The following is a 20,000-nucleotide window of genomic DNA, read 5'->3' on the forward strand; positions in this document are numbered from 1 at the left end:
AGACCCTGGCATTGTGTGTGTGTGTGTGTGTGTGTGTGTGTGTGTGTGTGTGTGTGTGTGTGTGCGTGCGTGCGTGTGTGCATGCGTGTGTGTTTGTGTTTACGACTCTTTCTTTCTTCAACTGTTTGAAGTAGCGATCTGTTTTAATTGTGATGTGTATGTTAGGGTATGCTTGAAGTCTCCAACGTGGAGAGTCACGGTGTTGCAATGTTCAAGTTGACTCCACAAAGTTTGTAATCAAATGGTGTGTTGCTGACGTGCGCTAAGTTGCAAACAACTGAATCACACACGTTACCTATAGCTACTTTGTATGGGTTGGAGCATTCAATCACCTTTTCTCAAAGCTTTTTTGTAAGAGGACAAACTTGGTTGAGTTCAAATATGTACCCATAACAAAATATATTGCACAAAGTATATATGGATTTAATTTAATTGTAAAACACACGCCCACCAGCCAAAGGTGCGCGCTCCTGTCAAATTGGTTTTTGGTTACTAAATTGGTTACTACAATGTCTTTTAGTAACTTACTGCTGTATCTACTTGCCGCTGTGAATTAATATTCTAACTAACTTTTACAAAACGAGCAACTTCGGGAAAGACGTAACGTTTACTTGCATCTAGAAGCAATGTTTTCATTCATGGTTTTACAAACGGTCACGTGACTACAACAACATTTTCTAACAAAACGGCGATTTAATTTTAATTTGCAGTCATCGGTTGAAATGGCATAGTCAAAAGCCATACATAGATAGGCAAGACTACTAGAACACACAACTTACTGTCTAAATATATCACTCTAGTCAAAAAAATTGGCAGTAAAATTCTAGCTCTCAATCTACAGCTTTCTATGCGATATTGTATACACTGTACACAGTCAACTTATCATACACTGCGACATCTAACAAAGTCTGTCATTCAATTTCTCTTGAATTTGGTCCAAGCATCTCGCGTAGCCTTTTCCTACGTTCCTAGGAAGAGGCACTTGTCTTTCTTGCCAATTGTCGTTGGTGGCTTGTCATCTCTTGTCTTCGTGTCGCCTGTCTTGATGTCGTCACCTTTGCTAATGAACGTCAGAGCTGCTGCAGACGTCAGTCCAAGTGCGAGTGCGCCGCACAGAGTCTTTATCATCAATACTGCTACCATTCTTTAATACGGTTCTTTGGATGACTCACGAGTCTGTTGATGTCAGTAACTGAGTTCTTACCGCTTGTCAACTCAACAGGTTTGATTGTCGTTCCCGCGTGAATTCAAGTTACAATACCCGGATGTTGATAACTTTGGGTTCCAGACCGCAGCTGTAAATTCGCGCAAACTATTTTCACGCTAATATGGCGAATTATTTCTTGGGCCCGGTTATTTCAGGTCCCGGATAAATATCCCGAATATTCACGTGCCTGATTAATAAGCACGTGCATGTGTTTGCAGCGAACGGCGCCACTTAATTGTAGTTGCGCGCATTGAGGGAGAACACTATGTGAAGGGACCCCAGTTTGGGAATTATTTGCGGCAGCTGCTGAAATCTACTATTACATATGTGGACTTCTTTGCGACAAAGAAAGAATTTCAAATTATGTAACACGACAGAAATTCAAACGAATTGAAACCGGTACGTTTTTAGTTCATAAATTGAATATTATTGTTCAAACAGTAAATTGGCAATATTGATATTACCTAAGATTACAGTACGTACAGCGTACTAGCATGCACTGACAAGAAAGACCCCTGAGCATGCATACTATAGTACTTAATTTGATTTACGTGCTATTATTGTCAAGGAATCATCCTAATAATTTTGGAAATTGTTGTACACTATTTACAGGTCAAAATTGTCACTTGTCACATTAAATTTGTATTCTGTAAAATCAAATTTTTAGTGTGACAGATCAAATTTGTTATTTGTGAAATCAAATTCACAATGTGTTAAAAAATCAGAATTTTAACTTGTCAAACTAGCTTAGTTGTCTGTCAAATTAAGTCTGGAGGGTGTCAATTCAAATTTAAACGTTACCTGTTATTACTTAGTAGCTAGTAATCAAATTTGGAAGATGTTCACCTAAGATGGTTAACCTGTAGGGTTAATGGATATGAATTTCAGTGCTTTGACGTGGATTTCATGCAAACTTAATATGGTCAACATCTTATGTAAGCTTATTTCACAATATGTGTAAGACAGCAGTCACCTTGCCACGCCTACTGAAGCCACAGTGCAGCCAGAGAAGCAGTGGTAGCCAGACAGAATAGCATTTATTCTATTTTGCTCCACAGCTGTCGGGTAGGTCTGGCATGTCTCTAGCAGATATTGTGAACAAGGCTTTAGGTGATAGAGATTGGACACTTTTCGCATTTGATCTTAACTTTAGACTAATTTGATTCTGCACAATAGGAAAGTAATGTGACGAGTGACAATTTGGAACTGTAAATGGTGTGGGGTAATCAGAGGTGTGATTGGTATATTTTATATAAATTCTGATATTGGGAAAATTAATAAGAGTTAGAACATGGTCTGATGGACAAGACAAAAATATTGACCCTCACCCACTAGAGCTATCCTTCCTTAACTAGCAATTAGCCTTGACTAATAATCACAGGCAAGATCTCCAGCCGCTGCTTCGCAAAAGTGGTGGCGTCTTTGATTCCTGCTGCTGCGAAAATTTCCTTTTCCGCTTGGTTTCGCTTTCTCTGAAAAAGCAAAGAATTGATTAATCTATAATGGCGCATAGAACAGCTTAGTCCCTCACCAAGGTTCGCGTGTGCGTTTTGGACTGATGTCGTCTCTCACGTCTTCTCTCAACAGAAGATTTCGTTTTCCTCCACTGACGCCTGTTGTTGCAGGCATGTCGCAACTGGGTCTCCAGTGCTGCTAGATCACAGATGCTGCTTGAGCTTGCCAGCCGCTGCTCAATGTTTTAGCTAGAGACCTGCATGGGCGCTGCTTCTGACTGTTCGCCTGCACCTGCCAAGTCATCACCGTCGTTTCCACCTGTTGACTCGTTTGACGAATAGCCAGCAGCTGCTGCGCTGTCAGTTGGGCTCGACAGGTGAAAGTTCCGACCAGGAGGTGTCTGTAAGGGTAGTCCGAGATCACCGACGTGAACGTCAAAAAAGTCAGCCATTTCATTCTATAGGCTAGACGCAATGTAAACAATCGGCCACGTACATTGTCTTCTAGTACAAAGTTCTACCATTGTGCCAATTGCAAGCTACGTAAAACCGGTTTGAGTGAAGTTCGTGATCGACCTGCACTAGAACAACGGCGACCTCGAAAGCCTAGAAACGCGTAGTCTGGCAAAAAACCAACCCACAAGTAGAAAGGGGAGACATACACATGTTTACAGCCGGGGTATGTTACTGCGCACGCGCAAACTTTATGCGTGTAAAAATCTGCGCTTGCGTCATATCTTCGTCTTGGTGTCACTCATAATCGCCGCAGATCCGCAACATCTTGTGCTAGAAGCAAGAATGGGTAAGTTGTTGTAAACAATCGTCAGTTTTCAGTAAGAGTATCGTGTTTTGTCGAAATATTCTTCCTCCAAGTCTTGTACTTACTAGACGATTGTGGTGACGTGTTTGATCGCCGTGGTCATTCGGTTGCTTGTGTTACACCATCAGATGACGCAGTAGCCATCATACAGTGTATTTGCTGGTCGTCATCTCGTTCTGTTGTCTCCAGTTCAGGTTTCTACCAGTGGAGTGAGTGACTGTTGATTGATACGTTTGATACGAGTCGACCATGTGTATAGTACTAAACTCAGTTTGTGTCTAGATTTTTATCATCCATCTGCCCTTCATGCTGGATTACCAAATGCAGGAGCTGTTGTAGGTACTGTTTCTCATGAGTCAGCAAGTGCTTGTTGTGATGGCACGTTGGGAGGTGACGGTGACATGCAGTCACGTGTTAGACGTGAACACATGTTGAATCGGTTGATGGATGATTTGTGTGACAGACAAGGCAACTACAAATTCGACGTCTCACCAAAAGAAACTCACGATTGCTGAGTCCACTAGATGATAGGGATTAGAGAAATGTTTAGCTGACTGTATAAAGGTTGGTGAATGAGTGATGGATAGTGATGGGTTATAGGAATACAAGCACAGCACACAACGTTTATTATTGTTCAGGTGCAGAAAATTTGAAGCCAGATCTTCCTGTGAGAAGAAAGGCAAACAGATTGAAGAATTAATTACAGAAAGGCAAATCTTCAACATGAAGTGGAGAGACTGAAGGAGACGAACGAACATGCAGGAGAGACCGTTGTATTACAAACAGAAAGCTTTTGATAGTTTATGAGAGACAAGAGAGACAAAAAAGTGACTAGAATGATAGAAGAGAAGGAAGAGCTAAAAGAAAAGAGATGAACGTATTGTTGATAGATGTACACGTCGATGTCGATGTCAACATTGGATCATCTGAATATCCCTGAATATCCCTCAATAACCTCATGTTAATCAAAGTGGTAGTAGTAGTTTTGGCTCAGACTCTAACAAACACGGAACAAAATATTTCATTTCATAAAATTGCTACTGCAAGTGGTTAAGTTGTAGTGAATCAAAAAATGATAAACTTCATATTCTTTTTTTTGCTTATGCATTTCGGAGGCAGTCCTTTCATTAGATGCCGTCATGATTCCAATTTATTGTATGACTATCACAAAAGATTGGACAGGACGGTGAAACTGCAAAGCAAGTTGGACTGCTGTCAGTTTGGAACAGTACGAAGAAACTCATTTTGCTATCCTTTGACATTTGAAGGAATTGATTGAGAAAGTCTGATTTGATTGTACACAACAAATTCAATGTCTTGCCGAAAGAAACTCACAATAATTGCAGAGTCGACTAGATGATACCAAACGAATAAAGGATGAGCAAAATTTGCAGCTGACTGTAGAAAGGTTGGTGAATGAGTGACGGATAGTGATGGGTTATACTAGGATTACAAACACACAGTACACAACATTTATTATTGTTTAGGAGCCAAACAGATGAAGCCAGAGCTTCATGTGAGAAGAAAGACATACAGATTAAAGAATTAATTACAGAAAGGCAAACTCTCCAACATGAAGTCAAGAGACTGAAGGAGAGTAACATGCAGCAGAGACAGTTGTATCACAAACTGAAAGCTGTTGATAGTTTATGTAGCAAACGACAAGAAAGACGAGAGAAGCGACTAGAATGAGACAAGAGAAGAAAGGGCCAGAAGAAAGGGTATAGAAGAGATGAACGTATTGCTGATAAATGTACCCGTCAAATCGTCAACATTGGATCATCTGGATATTCATTCCTCCAATGCAGCATATTATTAACCTGAAATGCAACTGATTAGTGAGAATGTTTGCATTCGCTGGATCAGCAGCAGCTAGTGGTACTTTTGGCTCAATATAATGCTTACCCAACAGCCAACAAGCAGATGTACAGCCTGGGAGACTTGCGTACTGGATATCAACAAAACAAGACAACTGCGATCTGATCTGTAAGTCAGTGGGATCTGCGTGTGGTGTGTTGTCAGATGGCTCACAAGGATGACAGCCATACAATGAAGGCCATTGCAGCTCTTACTGTGAACGACAGAGTTGTGAGGAGTGACGAGTACACGAGATGTGGTCAACTAGGTATGGTGAAAGGAGTGATGGATAGAGTATAGATAAGGTGACATTGTGTGAGAAACTGTAGTGAACAGATAATACATGTAAATAGAAATGCAATTCTGTAGTGTATTGTTACTGTGATTAGTTTGCTTTGCCTCCATTTCCCCAAGTAAGGTGTAATCACACGTATTTGACTATTTGTGTGAGTGCGCGCGCGCACACACGCACACACACACACACACACACACACACACACACACACGGACAAATGTCAAGCCTTCCACATCATTCGACGTTAACCATAAGGTTAGTTACGGAGATAGCTCGCCCTGCTTCTAGAGACAGGGCCTCCATGCACTACGTGGAGGCTTAGAGCCAGCACTACAATCTACCTGTACTGGAGCTTGGCCAGAGTCATCCTCCGGGGCACTGACTATGGCGCAGCTCTCGGACTGAACACCGAGGGGGGCCCACAAGTACCCGTCTGCTGCATGATGTTACTGCCAAGCCAGCAGTCTTGTCCACCCCAGTCAATGACCAGGTACTCATTTATACTTCTGAGTCAAGAGAAGCAATTGTGTGTAAGTTTCTTGCTTAAGGAAATTATGCCATAGCTCGCCATCACTTGACTTGAACCTTCAATCCTGCAAGGTCCCAGATGTTTTCATTCTCCAAATGCACTCTCTAACCAACTGAGCTATTGCACCAAACACGTGCGCGCGCACACACACACACAAATGGACAAAAAATGGACAAATGTTAAGCCCTCCACATCTTTCGACGTCGACCTTGAGGTCAGTTGCGGAGATAGCTCCCCTGCCTCTAGAGACAGGGCCTCCATGCGCTACGTGGAGTCTTGGGGCCAGCACTACAATCCACCTGGAGCTTGGCCAGAGTCATCCAGGGGCACTGACTATGGCGCAGCTCTGAGACTGGACACCAAGGCCCACACGTACCTGTCTGCTGCATGATGTTGATGTCAAGCCAGCAGTCTTGTCCACCCCAGTCAATGACCAGGTACTCATTTATACTCCTGAGTCGAGAGAAGCAAGTGTGGGTGAGTTTCTTGCTCAAGAAAACTGCAACTGTGTCGTCTCCACCAGGATCGAACCATCAACCCTCATCACGGAAGACAAGATCCCGGATGTTATCACAAACACTACCATCTGCTCCACGCCCGCCCCCCCACACACACACACCACACACACACACACACACACACACACACACACACACACACACACACACACACACACACACACACACACACACACAGTATCAAGATCATTCCATTCTTTCGCTTAAAATTAATTAAGACATTCCACAAGATTGCAATTGATAATAATAATGCATACATTTTCATGTCGATTGTATCATTTAAAGTTCCACAGTCGGTTATCTATCAAGACGAGTTGAGATCCCAGTTGTATGGCTGATATGTAACCTTGTACGACTTTTCTTGAATCAACTGTAGTAAATAGGCTCGGTTTTTCCCACCCGGTGATGTGTGAGCAGCAATCCATTTCAAAAGCTGAATAACACAGAGAAAACAAACATTACTAGAGCCACAGTCCCATTGTCCTCACTAACTACAATGCTAGATATATAATTGAATGTGGTCTAGCATCGACTCAAAGCCTCTGCTACAGAAAACGAATCAATGTACACATGGAACATCCGAAATACAGTCTGCTGTAGTACGTACTGTATTTCTTCGTTTAAACACCCATGCTCGAATAGCAACTCATGGTCTAGAGTAATTGAAACAATAGTAACTCATGCTCGAATAATACCCACGGTATAGCCAGAGTTCCGAAGTACCACGTGTTCTGGAAACTCTCAACAAATGGCGTCATGCAAGAAAATGTTCACTTTAGAGCAGAAAGGACATCCATTGGAGCATTGTCTCTCAAGTACAAAGTAAACAGACAAAACATTCGACAGTAGAAGAGTTAAGTTCATGGCAATCAATGACTCGAGGAGGTTCATACAAGGACAGGAGGAACAAGACTTGTTGACATACATGTACCTTATTACCTTGGTAAATAGTTCTGCATCTTGCTTTGACAGATGCATTAGACTGGTGCTCGTTTATTCTCTTAAAATGGTTGAAAGAATAAAACTCCACACTTGAATATTAATTAAGTAACCTAAGGTCTCAAGTGATTGAAAGATAGTAACTCGGGGTTCTTAATCAAAGAAATACGGTATATTACTCTACTAGTAAATTAATTCTGTATCCAATCGATATGCATCATCTACTCATGTTGTTTGCAACTGAATCTTTGAAATCCCACAACCGAAGATATATGTCTCCTGCATGCCAGAGTATAACCATGGCTGCTGCACATTGATAGAGTGTAGAGTGTAACAAGAATTAATTCAGTGGAAACCTGCAAACGCTATTTGCCGTTGTGTGCTACTATGCACAACAGAGAGTTCAGCACAAATCATTATCTGTGTCATTTAGTCAACTGGTCAGACACAGCAGAGCTTAGCTTCTGCTCCACACTCTCAATATTCATAACAGTACATATTATAACATCTACGGAGTCTGCTACCATGTCACTGACAACCACATGAAAACATTATGGTTTTGTGCCTCCAAAGATTACAATGTTGCCCCAACCTAAACTGGCAAAGCGTATCAGTCACTGTGCAATTTGTACTGAAATCCATCAGTTATAACAGTGATAAGGTGATGCTTTTCATTACATCTGTCACCATATTGACGATCACAAAGTCTGTAATGAAGTTCATGACATCCCACGACATAAAATAACACACACACACACACACACACACACACACACACACACACACACACACACACACACACACACACACACACACACACACACACACACACACACACACACACACACACACACACACACACACACACACACACACACACACACACACACACACACACACACACACACACACACACACACACACACACACACACACACACACACACACACACACACACACACACACACACACACACACACACACACACACACACACACACACACACACACACACACACACACACACACACACACACACACACACACACACACACACACACACACACACACACACACACACACACACACACACACACACACACACACACACACACACACACACACACACACACACACACACACACACACACACACACACACACACACACACACACACACACACACACACACACACACACACACACACACACACACACACACACACACACACACACACACACACACACACACACACACACACACACACACACACACACACACACACACACACACACACACACACACACACACACACACACACACACACACACACACACACACACACACACACACACACACACACACACACACACACACACACACACACACACACACACACACACACACACACACACACACACACACACACACACACACACACACACACACACACACACACACACACACACACACACACACACACACACACACACACACACACACACACACACACACACACACACACACACACACACACACACACATTCCCACAACACAACACATTCCCACGACACAACATAACACATACAGCAATAAGAAAATACACACATGGACATGCACTCCGTTGAATACCAAAACTGAGGTGTTGCATTAATTAACTTAACAACTGACCTCTTCAGTATTTGCCCCAAAGTCAACTTTGTACCATTTCAGTATCATTGAGAGACTAACCTGTGCATACAAAAATACAATAAAATATAATGAACACTAAGATCGAGTCAATTCCACCTCTTTCTTTTCCATGTCTATCACACAGCCTTCGCCATCAAGAAATGCTTCAGTGGCTAGTTGCAGTTCAGCATCCACATTCTGCAGGTAACACAACAAGCATATAGACATCGACAGTTTGAGAAACCAAAGTAAATTACAGCACATCATGTATGAGTCTGTGCAAGAAACTCTAGTTTCACAAACCTCTGCAACTTGAAGTTAGCCATGCAGTTGCAAGTCTATCGGCAATTACCTTTTTAGAGTAGTAAATTAAGACTAAGAGCGTGTGCACACCAACATCTGGACTAACTATGATTAGTAAGTCACATGGCACGTGAGTGTAATTAGCCTCAACAGTTTTCATCTGCCATATCCGGAAAGAATTTGCGTGGATTGTCTTGACGAATCCATTGCTTTAGGTCTTGAAGAGAGAAGCATTTAGTTTGCTTTCTCTGGCATCTCCTTCAGACACGGCAGGCAGTTGTCACATGTACAGGCATGTACATAGTATACATTTGCCTGCGCTTCCGTATACGTCGCCATGTTGTTGCTGCATTTGTACGTACGTTTAAACGTACAACACCACATCAGAAACATCGGTGGCATGCTCTTCTTGTAAACTACCTCACTTGCCAAAGTCATGTGCAACTACTAACACCGCTAATGTGGTTGTAACACTACTCTTTACAACATTAGAACGGCATTAGAATGGCGTTACACTAATCATGATTAGGACCAGTGTGAACAAGTGGCGTTAGTGCACTAACGGCAATCTAATCATGATTAGGCCCTGTTTTCTAAGACTTAGTAATTCAATTAAATTTAAGTAAATGAAATCACAAATGAAACGACAGGCAGCACTCCTGTGTTGTCAATTCGCCTCCTACATGACTTGTAGTTTGAAGATTAAGGTGTACATATGACTTTCAACATTTGTGTGCTCCACGTTCTTGTAAGGCATTCTCAATCCACGCAGTATAGTGTGCTTGTTCTCTCTGTCCATCTGGGCAGTAGCTAGAGGACTCCAGAAACTGTCAGAATAAAGGCACCAAATGAGTGGTCGAGTAGGCACCTCAGCTGCAGGTTGAAACAAATTCTGCCCGCATGCATGCAGCTAGCTGAAAAGAGGGCGGTCTTCTATTCAGTCTGGATTTCAGACTAAGTTGCAAAGTGGTTTGACTTGAAGCCCCGGGGCTTGAAGTTAGGTGGGCCTTGTATTTGAATGGATACGGTAAAATGCTTATATATTACATCATTCAATAACAAAATGTACCTGTGCGCTGTATGTCTTTATGGGTGGACAACTCTTTGCTCCACAAACAAGAGCAAAGTGAATCCTTGGCTCGTGGCGATTTAATGCTATTTTCCTTCTTGGATCTTTAGACCCAAATGGACGACGAAACTGTGCTATTCCTCGTCTGTTAGCCCTCAAAACTCCATTCTCAATATCTTGTAGACAATACAGATAACCACCAATAATGTATGATGTGTAGTTAAAGAACTTGTATCTCTGCCAGATGTTAGTAGGTGGGCCACGAGCAACATTAGCATGGATTACTAGAGCATTGTAGATGTTGATAAAGAAAGCAATCTTCTCTTCTCGAGATAAACTGTTGACATCCACACGTTGGAGTTGTGCTGTAGCTTTTACATAACTAGCAAACTTGGGATTCCTTCCCATTCCTTCGTAGTCAACTGCCTAAACAAGAAGAAATCAAGCAAATTATATCATCATATCAGAAGACCTGCATGCACGCTTGAACATACTCTATACTCTTTCCTTTAATTACTGTAAATCAATAAATTTCTGTAAGCTATTTAATTTCATAAATTGCAAAGAATTTACTAACTTATATAAATCGCTTACTAACATTTGTAGCCCAAATATCCATGCACATTTCTTAGCCAAATATCTTTGTGGGTGCACATGCAACGCTGTCTAAATTACAAAGAATGTGTGTTGAGAGTGTCTTCCATCATTGTGTTGGGTTGGGCAGAAACGACTTGCTCGGCTCAGGGTAGTGTCGTGCCTGCACTTGTTGTCAACGAATTGGCTTTTGCAAGGCAAAGAAATCAGAGACATATTGAGCATGAAGTAGCTAAACGTCGTAGACGTACCAAATGTTACTTGAGCCTAGCCTTGTACCAGACCCTCTCCTCGTGCTGTCGTGTCCCGTATGACGCGACAACACCAGAGACACATAAACTGTAAAATGTCAAGTGCTTCACACATTGCTCTTAATCCATGTCCACACTGGCAATTGGATCGTGATCCAGTCTCGTCTAGTGTGGACATGGATTAACAGACTGTATTAATATTGTCTAACCCTGGTAAGTTGTTTTGGTAACAGCACAATTCTTACTATACAACAACTCATTCACTCCCTGATCCAAAACATCTTATTCTCGCAGCCAGCTTGTTTGGCTCTATTTTAGTGATGCCATGATGTCTATTTATTTATTCATACATTATTTTGTGATACTGTAGAGTACACCTACCAATATAAATAACAGTAACAACCACTGTGCATATCTTTGTATTCCTCCATAGACACCCAGGCGAAGTATTGAGCCGGTATGGAAAACTCTTGCCGTTGTCATTCACCACAGAACTGCTTGCAAAATCATAAAGTGAAACTAGCTTTTGCAATTGGCTAGTATCACTCTCTCGTTACAACACTCATGCTGTCCAGTGGGCAAGGACAGATTAAGACATGATGGCATCAGTGCCATACTGCAGTGGCTGGTCGAATGATAAGTTTGGTAATCTCCGCCCATGGGTGATGCCACAGGTCACCATCTGGAAATGGTCAATGCAGACCTGGTAACAGATATTTTATTTTGTTCTGCAAGGAAGGCTAGACTCACCTTCCACACCAGAAGAAACTGGTGGAGTTGTTGGTTTAGTCACCGGCGGCCCGACCCATGCCACAGGTTGTACCGGTTTTCATGGTTACTGGTAGCAAGCGAGCCAGTGCCTGATACATTCATAGGCATTTCTTCATTTTACTGAACTAAAGCCACATGGATACGTGATACGTGGGAGCAACAAATTTAGATTTCATGAACTGTATTAGAATGCATTTGAACATTTTCAATCTACACAGCAGACCAACCCTGCCAACCACCTTCACACATTGTTAACAATAAGTCCTAGTCACGTTGATAAACACCAGTGGGCTTACTTGGGGAGACAGCGTCTGGTTACCGAGACTGATCTATGCTTAGCACCACCCAGCTCTGGGCACGCAGAACAGCAGCCTGCCACTGTCACCCAACAGCACAAAGAACCCTCTGCCGCCCGGCAGCTGCCGTCATACCCACCAAGAGCCTCATCCCCAGAAATACCACTGGTTGTCAAGGGTACACCAATACCCTGACGAGCAGCCGCTTGCTCTGTGGCTCTGGTGGGGCTGCCCCCATATATGATTGCATTATATCCATAAGTACATTCAGTATTACATTACCACAGCTAGCATAATATGATATGAGAGTAACTAAAAGAACAATCCTCAGGCGGATAGGGGAGGAGAAACAAAAGCTACTATGAGTGAACTACTGTAACGAACCATAAATCATGTCACTATGTACGTCACAAACTCCCGTACACTCTCCCTCCTTAATTTAATGCAGTCATTGTATTAACGTCTATTTAGCTCTCCTACAGTCCACTTAATTTAATGATGGTTCCATGAAAAGAAAGTCTCATAGAGAACAAAACTACACTTTAAGAGTACGGCCTTGATGACAGATACCCAAATAGTGAAATGTTAGTAGGTACATTCTACAATGCTCATTTATTGACACATTTCTCAACTCACTTTCCCATCCTGTGACAAATGGTCAGCATACAGCTGCAGAATCAAGTGACGAAGATGTTCAGAAATGACATTTGCTGCAAAATACATGCAAACAATCAATAAAATAACAAGTAAAGTTACGAACCAACCAAACGAAACTCAAGTCAAGATGATAAACAATATTTCAAGTGCATGTTGCTGTCGTATTCTTCTCTAACTAATCAATAACTACCCTATTAGCCCTTTATGAAAGGTACTAACATAACAATACACAATCTACGATACAACAAACAAAACTACATTAGTGACTCTCCTTAATTGTCAAAATGTTTTCTTATAGCAGGGTGGTGTACACACAGTATAGGGTAGCCTGGTCTATTCAAAGATTGGTTATCCCTCGTCTCATTTATCCAATGTCTGAGTTAAAACAAAATTGAATCACTCTCCACTCCGCAAAGACTTGACTCGTCATAATCAGCATGTACTGTAAATAAGCATGTTCTGTACATATGCCGTAAAGCATTTATTCGTGTGTGAAAGTACTGTTTCATGCGGTCTCTTCCAACTCCACGATTACATTCTGCAAAAAATTGTTTGCTGATGAATTCATGCAGTCTGGAATAAATGTACAAATAAATTCCACACACACATGGTTCAGTTTCCAAAACCACATGATTTTAGACCTGTACAAATAAGTACTTTTGCAGGATTATCCAAAATGTCTCATACTGCTTCCAAAATGCGCTCCTCCTTGTCTCCTAGATTTTAGTTTAGTTTCAGTAATAAGTCTTCATTACAACGTAAACGGTGTATTCACAAGCAGTAAACAACATAATCAAAAGCAACTGACACATGCATGTAAATGATTAAGTTATTTAAATAATAAGTGTGGTCAGAACCTTCTTCATACTAACAAAACAAGTTGTAACCATTCCTCAACCAAACTTGACAACAGGGTAACAACCATCCTGTTAGAAAACCGTTTTAGTGGTGACTAACCCGATGAGCTACCATCACCTGGTCACATCTGATAACCTCATCTCTCCAGCTTGAATGACCACATGCATTCTTTCTAGTCTCACCCACTACCACAAATTCGACTCAAAATAGAATCAATTTTCAATGCATTCTTGATATGGTCCACATTCTAGCTGTGGCAAAGCCAAACCACAAAAAGCTATACTTCACTGTCTCTTTCTCACTCTACTGTTTCAGTCTGTATTGTTGTATCGAGAACGGCGAATAACGAAACTGGCAAGTCAGTACATGCATGCGACTCTACATCACATGCAGAGAAAAGCGTGGCAAATGGCGTGTCAAATTTCACAGTAAAAACCTTGTCCGAATGTGCTAGCATCAAAGGGATAGTCAAAGATCATGGCCCCTGTGTAGCCACGCAAGATGATATAAAATTGTGGCATTTTATGAAAGCATTTCAGAGCTATGCTATCCAAACGTAAAAATCAGATTAATATTAACGACGTGTGCCATCCTTACTTAGAGAGTGCTAGCGCACTCTCAGATAAACCATTCTCAGTGTACGTATGTGCAGGAACGAGCATAGCCAGGCATGTTTCCGCATTGCCCCCAAACCCTTTTCTTGGGCGTTGTCCTTTGAAGTTTCAACGTGTAATTACACCACTTTCATAGAGACTCACAGTGTGTTAGATGCAATGTCCTGTGATCATTCAACTTTTACAGGAGCCTAGACTATACTGTATCCAGTCACCGTGCAAGTGGGCATCGTCGAGCAACAAATTACACGACCGAAACACTATCTGAAGCCTTAGTAGAGACAAAACCTTCTCTAACCGAACATCCACTACATGCTTTGTCTGCTTTACACTTTCCCAGCAACAAGCTGTATAAGTGCGAGCAAATATAGGTGTACTTCGCCATTTGAAGATCTATGTACACTCCAAATGAAACAGGACAGACTGAGCGGACTAGTCGGCATCATATATATATATTTGCATATATATGGTATAAAAATTGACTTAGATGAAGTATTAGCATTTTTGCAATGCAACATCTAGGAAAATGCAGCTTGTACGTAGATGTATTGTCAGATTCAGTCTCAAAATAAACGAGTGTTGAAAATTATGTCTCAGACAGGTGGGAAAGCCCCCTTTTTTGGAAACCCTGGCTACGCCACTGGTGCAGGTGTGTGTGTGTGTGTGTGTGTGTGTGTGTGTGTGTGTGTGTGTGTGTGTGTGTGTGTGTGTGTGTGTGTGTGTGTGTGCGTGTGCATGCGTGCTACGTATGGGCACAACCTTATTATATACATCTGATGATCAGACACTAACATCTTACCACCATGAGGTTCACAGTCAGTTACATATGACATATTGAGTGCACTCCTTCTCTTGTCTTCAACAAATCGATAAAACAGATACTCATCCTTGAACTCGTGGTCATCTGCTACATGGTGACAGAAATTACGTTTCATTAATTCTCGACCCATCTCAGTTGCTTCACTGCGATCTACACAATGAAAATCACACAGAAATTACAAACGACGAAATTACCAAGTCCAAATAAATATTATAACATGGTGACACACATTTGTAATGAAAGCACGCAACAACACAAAAGATTCATTCACTGTGATTGACTAGACATCAAGTGTGTACGTACTAGTTATTACTAAATATGCCACAAATTCAATCAAATCTTTGACTTCAGTAATCAAGTAAAATCGCTGCAATGGTCAATCTTACATTCAAAATCACTAACAGGAAGTTTTGTCTATAACCAATTATGTCGATCACAATAATTATGTCAAAATTTCATTCAACAGATTCATGTCATACCAGATTGAGAAAATTACAAATGCTACTAAGTGTTGGCACATTTCATCTGTGTGGTGTGTGTGTGTGTGTGTGTGTGTGTGTGTGTGTGTGTGTGTGTGTGTGGTGTGTGTGGTGTGTGTGTGTGTGTGTGTGTGACAGTCACCAGTGTTCTCCCCAGGCATCTCAAGACGTGGCGGGCCGCCACGCCTTGACTAAATCTTACAAAGACACGCCCATTCCCGCCATTCCTTGGCTAGCACCGCCACGCCTTGACGTATGCCCGCCACGCCTTACTATCTGGTTTGCGTTCTTGTATCTACAAATAAAACACCTGTTGTTGTGGTGGAAAGTCCAAAAGCAACGTCATAGCAATCACTATGTCCAAAATATCCTTATGACGTTGTTCGAATCCGATCCAACCGCATTTGGTGGCGTATTCGCTCACATTCCAATCCGTATGTGAGTCATGCCCTCGGCAGCCGTTTGTGCCGTGGAGTCGTTATTGGTGCGTTGAGAGAATACAAAGTCGCAAGACAAAGTACATCAATGCGTCGAATTGTATTGTCGAAGTGATACCCCAATTTCTCGTTCTTCTAGTGGCGTTTTTGGCACCTACGGAAGCCGATCTAGGAGGCGTTACCATACATAGGATGTACGACAATGCACTGATTACAGACGCCAAAATGTGCTTGAACGGCATCGGCCCAAAGCCTAAGTTAGTGAAAGCATTGCTCAGGTTAGTGTAGACACGTTCGCAGTTTTGAAAAACTTGTAGCTCTCGGCGAGCATGCCGATACGCTGCGCACATGCACGTCTCTACTTCTAGTGTCGATATCAGCATGGAAAATTGTCATCGACTGCTTAGCGAACTTGTCTACTAGTGCTAAGTTACTAACTAAAGCTATTACAATCGATTTTGTGATTTGTATTGGCTTGGAATCTAGTGGGAGACGCAGGTTTTGACATGTATGCAGATTACAAAGTAGCCCGGATGACAAGCGGGCAATAAAACGGGGCTAACATTTTGGACCAAACACAAGCACTCTATGTTGCTTTAGCACTGCACTGCAAAGCCAGCAAATCCCAGTCAAATGACCACGCCCATGTTTGAAATAACCACGCCCACAAGAGCGTTCCATTAAGCCACGCCTACACCACCACGCCTATGACATATTCTGGGGAGAACACTGGTGTGTGGTGTGTGTGTGTGTGTGTGTGTGTGTGTGTGTGTGTGTGTGTGTGTGTGTGTGCACATGCACACTCAGAGCGATGTCTGTAGCTCAGTCAGTGGAAACATCCAAGATCTTCAGGTCATAAGTTCAAGTCAGGGATGAGTCCAGGCAAATTCCCTTGCGCAAGAAACCTCATACACAATTGCTTTATTTAACTCAGGAGTATGAGTACCTGATCTTTGACTGGAGATGGTAGTGGCCACTGACGGTGACTTGACCAGCAGCCTCTGAAGACTTATGCCACACTTCAGTTGGCATCAGAACCGGTTCTCCTGTGAGTGCCTGAGCTGACTCCAGGAGACCAGATGTAAGACTGGGTGTGTGACCTTACGTTTCCTATTCTTGCTTGGTGTGTGTGTGTGTGTGTGTGTGTGTGTGTGTGTGTGTGTGTGTGTGTGTGTGTGTGTGTGTGTGTGTGTGTGTGTGTGTGTGTGTGTGTGTGTGTGTTAGAAGCACAAACAGCCAACTTACTCATATTCTTGTTTTTCACCAGCCAGTCCACTAATTCTTGACCCACAAAACAGCTCTTATATGATCTCAAATGGTATCTGTGATCTTTCACAAGTCTGCTGTTCTTTACTTCTCTAACAAGGAGAGCATACTCATCCGGTTCACATGACAACTCTGACAAATCGTTACTCATATCTATAACACCAACACAACAATATCAATTCTAACAAAATGTTTCCTATTATATCGGCTGTCGTCACCCCTAACAAGTAAAAAAATTAGGTGGTTGTTACTGCCAACTGCGTAAACTCCAACGCAGTATGTAAGGAAGCAGAATACACATGTTTCTGGAAATCCTTTCTTTGGTTAACAATGGCTGACACACATAGATTACAAAAACTTTCTAAATTCCATTAGCTCAAAGTAGACATGCCAGTATATTTCCATGGTTATCAGCATACCACAGAAATTGCCTTACCAATACAGTGCAATCATAAGGAATCTCCACTGTGAAACACAGCGAAATCTGTCGGAAACCAACCCAAAACAACAGCAAAAAACCCAAGTTTCTAAATTTCTGTTGCCACCAATAACTGAATTAATGATAACAAAGTAAAGAACCAAACAGTCAGTCAAAACACTGTTGACTACAATCAATAAGCTATAAAGAACCTGATTATACAGGTAAATACGAATTTCATACATATTTATGTGATAACAATGATGTATGCATGTGTACAGGTAAATGATAAAAATTACGCCAAAGGGAGACAAGAGAGACAAAGGACAGGAAAAACGAGGAAATTTAACAGCAAATCTTTTGATTCCAGATGTATAAGCAGCAGTCTACCTCTATAAAATGTTGTTCGTTTCTATTTGCTATTACATCAAGTACCCTATCTCAGTCAAACCAAGGATTATCGAAACACCTCACTTTCTTTGGTATTCTGCATTTGTGTACACCCATTTATTACCACATGCCTCAGATTCTCTACAACTAGTAATTGCAGCTGTGTTTACACACTCGCTTCTATATAGGTATTAGCCTACTGAAAATCACAACAGAATAGTTATTTTATTGTCACAAAGTATCACAAATTTAGACACCATTTTCCTTCTAAGCGGGCTACTTGTAAAATCATACAAAGTAACGATTATTGGGTTCCATATAGATATTGTAAGCTGGACAGAGATTGATTTCGTGCTAGCAGTTGCAGATCGACAGGTAACTTCTGTTGTCTATTTCCAACAAGACCTGGTATTTGCAAACATGAATTACACTGGTGTGGTATAAACTCTTTCATGAACATGTGGTGAATTTGATTGGTGGTTTGTTTGTTGTCTCTGGTTGCCATGTACAACAAATTGCACCTACTGTTTGGTGACTGAACTGTACTAAGGGCATGGCACATTCCGAGCGTGACAGACATAGTTAACCATCGATACATCCACAAACAGAACCTCAGGTAGAGATGACACAAGCAGTCCTCTGGTATGCAATACACTACAGAGTGCAGAGTTCACAGCTCTTTTAGTCCATGAAATTAATTAAACTAGAACTTTCAAGAAAAGTAGGGAGTTGGCAGAACTTGATCACACCCATCCTGTTGTACACTATGTTGGTATCCTGCTTCATGGAGCAAATGAGATTCTTCCCAAGTGTCTTCAAATCACTTCCTGGTATATACCACACTGTAATTGTCATATTCTCACAATAGAAAGTGACAGATCATGTGGCCTACCATTGTCGATCCACATAAAAGTGAGAACCAATGATGATCTTTTAATCATGGTTTACATTAACATAATGTTTTAGACAAAACCTACTTTAGTACTGTGTAATTTATGCTCTCTTTCCTTTCGTTATTCTTTGAAAGAAATTAATGGTAAAACTATTTCAGTCAAAAAATGTTACTAGTTGCATAGTTCACAAATGCATTAGGAAATCTGACTCATCAACACACTGCTCTCTCTCTTAGCATCCTCCAGTGTAATTACAAATGTAAAAACTGAGAGGAAGTCTCTTAGACCATTAGAAAAATTTTCCAACACCCACACCCACATACACCATGACACACACACACACACCCACACCCACACCCACACACCCACACACACACACACACACACACACACACGTGCACGCATGCACGCACAAACACACACACACATACACAAATGGCAAATGGATAAAGAGCTGCCGTTAAACGGTAATGCTCCCAGCCAGATGGCTGGGTTCCTGTGCACTCAGCAGGAGCTATGGGCCTTGCTAAGCAATCTCCTGGAGCCTGGCCAAGTGCTCGCAAGAGCACCAACTGCAATGCCAACTGTGGTGTAG

The 20,000-nt window shown here is 41.8% G+C and overlaps 3 protein-coding genes across 5 annotated transcripts in view; 2 read left to right on the forward strand and 1 right to left on the reverse strand.

Annotated features, from left to right (window-relative positions):
* Positions 1–476, forward strand: part of LOC134183341 (uncharacterized) — a 10,658-nt gene extending 10,182 nt beyond the window's left edge. Inside the window, exon 16 of the mRNA XM_062650842.1 lies at positions 166–476. Coding sequence (XP_062506826.1) covers positions 166–237 — 72 coding nt within the window. The 3' untranslated portion in view covers positions 238–476. The remainder of the gene's footprint in view (positions 1–165) is intronic.
* A 2,626-nt stretch (positions 477–3,102) lies between these two features.
* On the forward strand, positions 3,103–5,767 carry LOC134183489 (uncharacterized). 3 transcript variants are annotated; one of them, XM_062651039.1, is made up of 4 exons: positions 3,103–3,463; positions 3,550–3,690; positions 3,764–4,045; positions 4,120–5,767. In XM_062651039.1, the coding sequence occupies exons 1-3, from the start codon at positions 3,343–3,345 to the stop codon at positions 3,994–3,996; spliced, it is 495 nt and encodes a 164-aa protein (XP_062507023.1). In that variant the 5' UTR covers positions 3,103–3,342; the 3' UTR covers positions 3,997–4,045; positions 4,120–5,767. The 3 variants fall into 3 exon arrangements, 2 of the variants coding, with proteins under 2 accessions (XP_062507023.1, XP_062507022.1); XR_009970516.1 differs by having other exon boundaries at positions 3,104–3,463; positions 3,764–4,889; positions 4,969–5,767; XM_062651038.1 differs by having other exon boundaries at positions 3,104–3,463; positions 3,764–5,767.
* Positions 5,768–6,860: 1,093 nt separating this feature from the next.
* The window catches only part of LOC134182807 (uncharacterized), a 15,511-nt gene continuing 2,371 nt past the window's right edge, over positions 6,861–20,000 (reverse strand). Inside the window, exons 3-9 of the mRNA XM_062650254.1 lie at positions 17,684–17,857; positions 15,502–15,672; positions 13,210–13,283; positions 10,662–11,087; positions 9,407–9,487; positions 9,290–9,349; positions 6,861–7,113 (exon numbers count right to left, since the gene is read on the reverse strand). Coding sequence (XP_062506238.1) covers positions 6,985–7,113; positions 9,290–9,349; positions 9,407–9,487; positions 10,662–11,087; positions 13,210–13,283; positions 15,502–15,672; positions 17,684–17,857 — 1,115 coding nt within the window. The 3' untranslated portion in view covers positions 6,861–6,984. The remainder of the gene's footprint in view (positions 7,114–9,289; positions 9,350–9,406; positions 9,488–10,661; positions 11,088–13,209; positions 13,284–15,501; positions 15,673–17,683; positions 17,858–20,000) is intronic.

This window comes from Corticium candelabrum, chromosome 8, assembly GCF_963422355.1.
Source record: "Corticium candelabrum chromosome 8, ooCorCand1.1, whole genome shotgun sequence".
Classification (NCBI taxonomy): Eukaryota; Metazoa; Porifera; class Homoscleromorpha; order Homosclerophorida; family Plakinidae; genus Corticium; species Corticium candelabrum.

Excerpts from the sequence above, each read along its gene's own strand:
- LOC134183489 (XM_062651039.1), top strand. The coding sequence starts at position 3,343 with ATGTTACTGCGCACGCGCAAACTTTATGCGTGTAAAAATCTGCGCTTG. Across the intron at positions 3,464-3,549 it reads TGTGCTAGAAGCAAGAATGG|ACGATTGTGGTGACGTGTTT; the intron begins GTAAGTTGTTGT and ends TGTACTTACTAG. Across the intron at positions 3,691-3,763 it reads TTCAGGTTTCTACCAGTGGA|ATTTTTATCATCCATCTGCC; the intron begins GTGAGTGACTGT and ends GTTTGTGTCTAG.